At 50.4% G+C, this 9,363-nt stretch overlaps 2 protein-coding genes across 8 annotated transcripts; both read left to right on the forward strand.

Moving 5' to 3' along the window:
• Positions 1–31: 31 nt before the first annotated feature.
• Slc10a3 (solute carrier family 10 member 3) lies at positions 32–4,137 on the forward strand. Of its 5 annotated transcripts, none has more exons than XM_027432423.2 (3): positions 59–156; positions 360–532; positions 2,379–4,137. In XM_027432423.2, exon 3 carries the CDS (start codon positions 2,517–2,519, stop codon positions 3,948–3,950), a length of 1,434 nt encoding a protein of 477 aa, XP_027288224.1. In that variant the 5' UTR covers positions 59–156; positions 360–532; positions 2,379–2,516; the 3' UTR covers positions 3,951–4,137. The 5 variants fall into 5 exon arrangements, with proteins under 5 accessions (XP_027288222.1, XP_027288224.1, XP_027288225.1 ...); XM_027432424.2 differs by having other exon boundaries at positions 360–528; XM_027432421.2 differs by lacking the exon at positions 360–532 and having other exon boundaries at positions 32–156.
• A 659-nt stretch (positions 4,138–4,796) lies between these two features.
• Positions 4,797–7,712, forward strand: Ubl4a (ubiquitin like 4A). 3 transcript variants are annotated; one of them, XM_027432426.2, is made up of 5 exons: positions 4,797–4,958; positions 5,119–5,224; positions 5,475–5,683; positions 5,800–5,874; positions 6,547–7,712. In XM_027432426.2, exons 1-5 carry the CDS (start codon positions 4,911–4,913, stop codon positions 6,661–6,663), a joined length of 555 nt encoding a protein of 184 aa, XP_027288227.1. In that variant the 5' UTR covers positions 4,797–4,910; the 3' UTR covers positions 6,664–7,712. The 3 variants fall into 3 exon arrangements, with proteins under 3 accessions (XP_027288227.1, XP_035305833.1, XP_027288228.1); XM_035449942.1 differs by having other exon boundaries at positions 5,800–5,940; positions 6,547–6,682; XM_027432427.2 differs by having other exon boundaries at positions 5,800–7,712.
• The last annotated feature ends 1,651 nt before the right edge of the window (positions 7,713–9,363 follow it).

The raw sequence follows: 9,363 nt of genomic DNA on the forward strand, positions 1-9,363 counted from the left end.
ATGAGGGCCTCAGTGAGAGGGCGGAGTCCTAGTACGCGGGTGGGGCCTCCGTGGGGCGGAGCCTGTGGGGGCGGGACGAGGCCCGGGCGGGCCGAGCTCGCCCGCATCTGCCGGCCCTGCGGCCGCTTGTGCCGAGCTCTGTGGCCGCGGAAGCAGGTGAGAGACACTGACTGGGAAGGGAGGACGGGAGGTGGCTTATGGCTCCGTCCGCAGTCTGCGATTACCCGCTCAGGCCAGGCCCAGCATGAGGCCTTGCGGGCGCGGGAGTGATGTGAAGGCTCTCCTGAACCCAAGACTGACCGCAGGGTTGTGAGCCGTTTCTAACTTCTCCAGCCACTTGACAACCTTCTGATTTCCAGGTGCGAAGGAGACCTGATCATCACTGCCAGATATCCTAACCCCCAACACTTCGATGCTGTGGAAAAAGCTTCCAGACAGGATTGCTTCCTTAACCTTGGAGTGTATTTACCCTAACTCTTCAGCCCCTCTATCAGCAAAGGTGTAGGATAGGAACCAAATCCTTTTGCAGTGAGTGAGTGACTCAGGTCTACCAGTCCTACTGGAAGGATGGGTTATGGGTGGATGGCCTTTAGCCGCTCTCTTAAGTGGTCCACACCACTCTGATGCCTACATCTTTCCATCTCCACTTGACTTGTTACCCTACTCTGGTTTTCCTGCTTCCCTCTTCATCGGTGAGACACAAGGCTGAACCAGGGCCCTCAGGGTAAGTGACCCAAACTCAGAAGTCAGCAAAGGCCATATAGATTGAATTAGGTCTAGGGTCAAAGACTGATCATGCTCCAGATAGCTTAAAGGTACCTGGAAAGCCATAATGTAAAACCTGCTTTGTCCATGGCCATCTAGTTGCTCCAGTTCTAGCAGATGATGATACTATCCAGTTGAGAAATGGAAGGAGGCAGAACCCTCCTTTCACCCCAAATTACTCTACCCTTAGAAATACTCAGGTTCCACTATAAGTTTAAAATTCTGGTAGGTGGCTCACACTTATCCTCGCATTTGGAAGGCAGAAACAAGTAAATCTCTGAATTCAGCCCAGCTAAGACTATACAGTTAGGCCCTGTCTTAACAACAAAAAGACTGGTAGCACTGAATGTGGTAACATACTAATTCCAGCATGTAAGAGACAGAGACAGGCAGATCTCTGTGAGTTTAAGGCCAGCCTAGTCTAAATAGTGAGTTGCAGGCCAACCAGGACTACATAACAGAGAAACTGTCTCAAACAAAAGATTCTGGAAGGGGAATGTATGCCAGAAAACTCTTGAGCAGAGATTTTTGGATGTAGCAACAGCTATGAGAGCTCAAATTCTGAGACTGGGGAGCTCTGGCAAGAGAAGCTTGCCCAGTGGATAACTAACTCACTCCCACTATAACTTCCTTTAGAAGTAGGGATGTGCTTCCCACAAGGACTCCCATCTCATTAGTATAGGGCAGGTGGGACAGGACATGAAGCCACAGCAATGATATACCCAATTCCATGTCAATAGCAGGCACCATGCCCTGCAGACTTTGGTTCAGTAAGTCACATATTGCCCATGTCACTTTATCACCACTTTGCAGCAGGCAAATGGCATTCAGACTCCTCTATTCTGTTCTTTAAAGACCTGGATCTGGCACAAGACAATGTTCCCATCAGCAACCTATTTTTCTTCATTTTTTTCTGTGTAGTCCTGGGACCCATTTATCGTCCAGGCTGGCCTTGAACTTACAGAGATCTGCCTGCCTCTGTTTCCTGAGTGCTGAGATTAAAAGTGTACACCACCATGCCCAGCTACCATCAGCACTCTTTGTTCTTATCTGACTAGTGTCCTTGTTTCCCCCAGGAAGCCATTTTTATTTGATTTGCTTTGTTTGGAAACAGAGTATCAAATCCTCCAGGCTGCCCTGGAACTGGCTATGTAACTGAAGGATGATCTTAGATTGCTGTTTCTCTTGCCTCTACCTCCCAAGTGCTAGGATGACAGCAGTGAGCCAGGATACATAGCCCCTCCAGGAAACAGTTTAGTTCATTCCTACAGTGCTGTCACAGCATCTTGAAACTAGTGTGAAATGGGCTAGTGGTGACAGGGTTAGAGATCGCTCTCCTACAGCCCTTAGTACTAGCTACTACTTAGTAAGGTTACCAAAGTAGTCAAGTCCAGAGAATTGGGAGACTGAGTGGGGTTTTCTATATGTTGGTGACCTCTCTTGAGGGCTGAGAAGCTTGAGGCAGCTGTGCTGGAGGAGGAGATGGCTGAATGACATTCAAGGACCAGCAGTATCCCCAAACTAGAAGTAAAAGGTTCTTTGAGAGCCCCGTGCTCCTGAGCTTGCAGTTTCTCCTCTTCATTAGCCATTTTCTTTGCCCCTTCTCTTTTCAGGGAAAGCCCTGCTATCAAGAAAGACCACACAGGACTAGGACCTTCCCATGGACCCTTCTCAGGACACTACAACAGCACAAGCAAGGGTGTTCCCCTAAGACACGAGGGCCCTACGAACACTATCCTTTGAAAGGTGCCATGGTGGTCAGGAGAAGCAAAGGTAGCTCCAAGCAGTTGCCTGGCCTGGGAGGACAGGGTGGTTGTACAGGTCTCATAGTTATGCTCGGAACTGCCTTGCTGCTCATAAGCCTGCCATGGGGGGCCCAAGTGATGGCCAGTGCCAACCTCAGCACTGCTCAGGGCCACACTGTGCCACTGACAGGTGGTCACTATTTGAGCATTGGGGATGGTTCAGTGACAGAGTTTGAGTTCCCTGAAAAGAGTGAGGGTATCATTGTGATCTCTAGTCAGTACTCGGGACAGGCCAATGGAACAGGCCTCAGCCCTACACTGAGGGTTATATCCCTGGACACAGAGGTGCTGACCATCAAGAATGTAAGTGCCATAACCTGGGGCAGTGGGGGTGGCTTCGTGGTGAACATCCACTCAGGTCTGGCTGGGCTGGCCCCACTCCACCTCCAGCTCATGGACCTCCATGAGACCCCACCTTTGCTGATTGAAGAACGGAGAGATTTCTGCATCAGGGTGTCACCTGCTGAAGACATCCCTTCTACCCTCAACCCCAACTTGGGCCACTTCTCAGAGAACCCAATCCTCTACCTGCTCCTGCCTCTTATCTTTGTCAACAAATGTTCATTTGGGTGCAAAGTGGAACTTGAAGTTTTGAAGGAGCTCCTACAGAGCCCCCAACCCATGCTGTTGGGCCTCTTGGGCCAGTTTCTGGTCATGCCCTTCTATGCTTTCCTGATGGCCAAAGTCTTCATGCTACCTAAGGCCTTAGCTCTTGGCCTCATCATTACCTGCTCATCACCTGGCGGTGGGGGGAGCTACCTCTTCAGTCTCCTCCTTGGAGGAGATGTCACCCTGGCCATCTCCATGACTTTCATCTCAACAGTAGCTGCCACAGGTTTCTTGCCACTTTCATCAGCCATCTACAGCCGCCTTCTCAGCATCCATGAAACACTCCACGTGCCCATCTCCAAGATACTGGGGACTCTGCTGTTCATCGCCATCCCCATAGCAGCAGGTGTGGTAATCAAGTCTAAGCTCCCTAAGTTCTCAGAGCTGCTGCTACAGGTCATCAAGCCCTTCAGTTTTGTACTTCTCCTGGGTGGCCTATTCCTGGCCTACCACATGGGGGTCTTCATCTTAGTGGGAGTCAGGTTACCCATCGTACTGGTGGGCTTCACAGTGCCCCTGGTTGGCCTTTTGGTGGGCTACAGCCTAGCCATGTGCCTGAAGCTGCCAGTGGCCCAGCGGCGGACAGTCAGCATTGAGGTAGGGGTACAAAACAGCTTGCTAGCTTTAGCTATGCTGCAGCTGTCTCTGCGTCGCCTTCAAGCAGACTATGCCTCTCAGGCCCCCTTCATTGTGGCACTGAGTGGTACCTCCGAGATGCTGGCTTTGGTTATTGGCCAGTTCATCTACAGCAACTTGTTTCCTGTTCCATGAGGACCCTGGATCAAGTTTTATAACCCCAGCCCCCATACTCCATCCACTGTCCCCACAGTTCTGTACCAAAGGCCTTTTGTTCTCATGCACTATGCACTCAGACAAATCCAGGCTTTTTTTTTCCAGCTTTCAGTGCCAAAGAGGCCATGCTGAGTTAGAAATATATTTCAATAAAAGACAAAAGCAAGCTTGGGTCCCTTCCAGTCTTTGTCCCTTGGAGTGTATGGATGGGGATAGGAAGAGTGTGTCTGGGTTGATATGGACCAGGATGGTGAACAGGCTTGGTGACCGTGCACAGAGCCCACTCTCTCCTTCCTCTGTGCTTTGCACATGGTAGACAAGTGTTGTACCTTTGAGCTATATCTCCAGATCTGCAAAGGCTTTTCTCTATCAGAACAGGGCAGGACTCTGTTCTATAATGAGTGAAGAGATAGAGGCCTAGGTCCACTACTTTGGAGCCTCGGCCAGGATATTTTTGCAACCAGACTAGAAAGGAAGAAGTAGAAAGCCATTGGGCTATGGCAGGTAGGACTGGACCATTTCTGTATCTGAGAGACACTACTACATGTTTGCCCTGATGTGGTCCACCAGCAGGGTAGGAATTAACAGGTCAGGCCTTGCATGAGGCTGACATTCTGGTCCTTCCTTTCAAGCCACAGCTCCCCGGTGAAGCAAGCCTGACCCTACAGATTCCTCGCTCCTATCCCAGTGGGCGGAATGGCCCCACTTCCCTGCACCAAAGCCGCTGGAGGCTTGTGGGCCCAGGGCGGTGGACGCTACCCCAGGCTCAGGCAGGCGCAAAGGCCTGGAGGCGGGACCGGGCGGGAGCCACGCGGCGGGCTCGCCCCTTTCACGGCTTCCGGCGGCGGCGGGCGGTTCCGGCGCGCGCCCGGGGCAGCGGCGCGCGGCAGGGGACCATTGGGGTTTACATTGGTCCTAGTGGACGCGGCTGTGGGCATCATGCAGCTGACCGTGAAGGCGCTCCAGGGCCGGGAGTGCAGCCTACAGGTAAGGTTACCCTGCAGGCTGCTACACTCACACACTCCTGCCGCTGGGGCCAATGGCGGGCGGGGGAGGCCAGGAGAGCTAACCTCAGGAGGGGGCACTAGGGCTGCATCGCCCAGGGAATTCGGACTAAGCCCTTGCCTCTCCACCTCGGCCGGATCAGGTGCCGGAGGACGAGCTAGTGTCTACACTGAAGCATCTGGTCTCGGATAAGCTGAACGTCCCTGTGCGCCAGCAACGTCTGCTGTTCAAGGGCAAGGCCCTAACAGGTAACCAGGGAAAGGAGCCATCCAGGGACCCCCCACAGGAAGTAGGAAGTTGGAAGTTGGGGGACGGGATGTACAGGCCAGTGTAATGGATTAGAGCAGTGGCTGCCACTAAACCTTGGAAAAGTAGCTGAGACGCCACCACCCCATAGCCAGATGCTGCAGTGTTTCACTCTAGCTGTCCATGGCAGGATTGCTCTCTGGCCACCCCCACAACAATGAGGAAGGAACCCCACCAATCTCTCTTTGGCAGATGAGAAACGACTGTCAGATTACAACATTGGGCCCAATTCTAAACTCAACCTAGTCGTTAAACCTTTGGAGAAGGTGCTGCTGGAAGAAGGGTCTGCCCACAGACTGGTCGACTCCCCACCCCCACCCCTCTGGCAGCTGATCTCCAAAGTCCTGGCCCGTCACTTCAGTGTAGCAGATACCAGCAGGGTCCTGGAACAACTACAGAGGGTGAGCAGAATAATTCTGGACCTCCAATCTTAATGTTTCTAGCCCCAGCCCCCACCTATTACAGCATACCCCTTCCTGCTTGCACCCCCTGAACCCACCTGGTCTTCTCTTCTCAGGATTATGACAGATCTCTGAGCCGCCTAACACTGGATGACATTGAACGTTTGGCCAGCCGCTTTCTACACCCTGAAGTAACTGAGTCTATGGAAAAAGGGTTCTCCAAATAGCATTTCTGGGAGTGGGGGGAGAAATCCCAGGTCAGGCCACAGCTGCATGTTGCATTAAATGTGTTCTCATGTCGCAGTTTGGCTCATAGTGATAATAATAGCTGGTATGTACCCAGTTCTTGCTAGGTGCTAAGCACTACTCAAAGTACTTGGCCTGAATTCTCTTCTGCCTTCCACAGGACAGTTGAGGCTGCACTGTAGAAACACCTAGCAATGGCTTGGGACAGCCAGAATCCAAGTCTAGCCAGCTGTAGAAGTGCCTCTGTAGGAGAAAGAGTGTGTTGTTTTGAGGGATGGGCCTTAACATTCCCATTTAGCCCACTCAACATACACACTCAAGTGACTCCCTCAGGAAGCCACTAGTCCCTGTCACCTGTCCTCTAGTATGTCTGGCATACCCTTGGCAAATCTCCATAGGAAGCCAAGTGGTAGCCATCCAGAGTCCCTCTGCTGCTGCAGCCAGTGTGCTCTTGATGAATGACAAAGTCAGGGGCTGGAGGATCAGAAAGATACCCTAGCTCCGTTGTATGGCTTAAGTCAAGTTTCTGTGCCACTTAGGTCCCCTACCATTGAGTCTGTTAGTGGTGACCACTCCTCTGACCTGAATAAGTTTCCTTCCCTCTTTCCCGGCTCAAGGTGGGAGTCTGCTATCACCAACTGCAGTGCCATCTTGTGTTCAGTAAGCAAACTGAAGCCAAAAGTGAAGTGGTAGCCAAGCATGGGCCACAGATGGAATATCCTGGGCCTTTGTGACATAGCTCTTCTTGGGGGGACCCTATCTGCTTGGCTCCTCCTGGAAGTCGGTCTCATCCATGAGGGACAGCAGGTGACTCCACAAAGCAGTGTCACAACTAGGATTCTTCCTGGGTCTCCTCACCCAGCGTTCTCCCACAGCATGAGACGGATGCTTCCTCTGCCACCTGTGTACAGGGACTTTCAGTTTGCACACCTTCATTGCTTAAGAAGAAACTCAGGGTGCTGAGGAGGAGATAGAAATGTAAGCTGAAGACAGTGGTTCTTCTTTTCACTGAACCTATGCCTGGGTGCTAAAGGTCATGTAAGTACTAGCTCCTTTGAGGAGGACCCCCTGGGAGCAGTTGAGGCTGGAAGATAGCCACCTGCAGGACATTACTCCTGCCCCTCCACTCTTGCCAAGGAAGCAACTCTGAATGTTGTTGGGACTACACTGGCCTTTCTTGCCCAACGGCCTCCTGCATGGGCTTTGGGCCTTGTGGGACAAATCTTGACTCCCCATAATGGAATGATAAACTAAAGTGAGGCCTGAGGGGATGAGCAGCTGGTAGACCCTGCTCCTCCCTGAGACCTGGGGTACCACATCAGGGACCTGCTTGTGAGCACATATGTGGACTGGCAGCTCAGATAATAAGCTTACCAATGTCCTTGTTCACTTTGAGTCAGGGAATGTATTTGGAAAATTAAATAACACTTAAGGTGCATGTGAGACTTTTTACCAAGACGAACTCTATTAATAAACTAGTCTGCTTTTGGTTTCAAATAATTGGTTTAACAACACAGGAAACTTACTGGCTTACAAAAGTGAAAAAGCCCAGGAGTACTGGCAGTTGATGAACAATTTCACCAAACATCCAGCTTTTTTCCTGCCTCCCTCTGAATTCTCCAGCATCTGCTTCATCCTCACCACTACTTCCAAGGATCAAAGGGTGGCTGCCTGCAGCTTCATCAAACCATTTGCTGCCAGCAAGGAGCACTTTCTCTCTGTAACATAGCTTCTGTCTCAGATGCCCCAGCAAATAAATGCTCTCTTATTGGTCAGAACTGAATCCTGTGTAATCACTGGGGCTTGGCATATGGAAAAAGGATTTGTTGGTTATCAGTTAACACCTACTCAGGTAGTCTTGATCTGCTTTCCTGGGCACATAGGAGCTGTACCAAGAAGGAAAAGTAAATGCATGTCCTGGTGGATGCATATGGCAACTCTCCACTACAGGAAACATCTGAGCCAGAAAGAGTATGACCCCTTGGAGATAGTAAAGGAGAAAGGGATGAGGGCTCAGACAAGGAGTGTTTTCTGAGACTTGCATCCAAATGCATTTAAAGTTTCTAAATGCAGAGGAAACAAACCATAGACATGTTCATGAGTCTCTTGAGCCAATGCTTCTCAATTCAGGGTGTACAAAGCCTGCAAGATCCTCACCTTGGCCAAAGAAAGGACAGTGTTTAGACGAGTTTATGGGACAATTGGTATGTATTGCAGTGCAGCTACCTATAGAGCAAGAAACTAAATAAAGGGTTCTTCAGGAATTGGGCTATGGCTGAAACAAAACTCACAAGTGTAGGAAGGAGTTGCGAAAGGGATCCAATGATATCTGATTGCCTTGGGATGCTGGGGTAACTGTATGTGGGAGGTAAGGGACAGGGGAGGTGAGATTGGACATGGAGATGAGTGAAGTGCCCTCAAAATATGAATTGAGGGCCCTGTAATGGAAAAGCTGATCCAGAAAAGCAAGAAGGGGACTCCTTTTGATAGTCAGCTCTTGTATTGTTAATGAACCTTTTCTTTGCAGAGCACTTTTCTCATTTCATTCTCATCTGACTGCCAAATGTAAGAAGTGGATGAGGAACAACTTGAATCCATACTGCTATACCCAGGAATGTTCTGTAGACAGAGTCCTAGATACTGGAAGGATGATTGAGGTAGCTGCCCAGAGAAGGGGGCTAACAAAAAGGAGAGATCTCAGCCTCAAGGAGCCAGCTTCACTAACCAGAGGGGAGTTTAGAAGGGAGCCACAGGCAAAGGCATGGGCAATAGGTGGTGTCAAGTGCAAGTCAAGGGCAAGTTTGCAGAAGGGAGAGACCATCAGTGCTGCCACTACAGGAAGATGGTGGACCCTCTCTCTGGAGTTCTTAATATATAGCCAAAGAATCCTCAAGAATCTGTTACTCCACAAGATGTGTGTACGAAGGAATGGAGGCAAATAGGTTTCAAACCTGGGACAAATGGCTGAGATGCCTATTTAACATCAAAGCAGACTTGGCCTCCGGATTCTCTAGCATCCCTCAGTACCTACTTTTTACAGGCCATCCTGGCTGGCATACTTGGCCCCCTATCCTGAACTCTCCAGCCCAGGGGACTGGGCTGCTCTTCTCTCTATAATCCAACCATTTTGGCTACTCACTCTCTTTGTACATTTGAGCCTCCTAGCTACTGCCCCTGGTTCTCCTACCTTTCCCTCACCACTCTTTTCACAGGGTTCAGGGATATGTTCACTCAGGACTCTTCCCAGATGTCCCTGCCTCTGGCTATGCTCTCTCACATATCTATAATAAACTTTCTCCTCCACCATGCCTAGGAGCATTCATGCTCATTTCCTTTTCTTTTAGTTTCTTTATTCATTCAATATTAAGCCTTGGGGAGTTCTGTCAGGGCAAGAGTGGCAGAGAAGAGGAGGGAAGACAAGAGGTGACAAATGC

This window comes from Cricetulus griseus, chromosome X, assembly GCF_003668045.3.
Source record: "Cricetulus griseus strain 17A/GY chromosome X, alternate assembly CriGri-PICRH-1.0, whole genome shotgun sequence".
Taxonomy (NCBI): domain Eukaryota; kingdom Metazoa; phylum Chordata; class Mammalia; order Rodentia; family Cricetidae; genus Cricetulus; species Cricetulus griseus.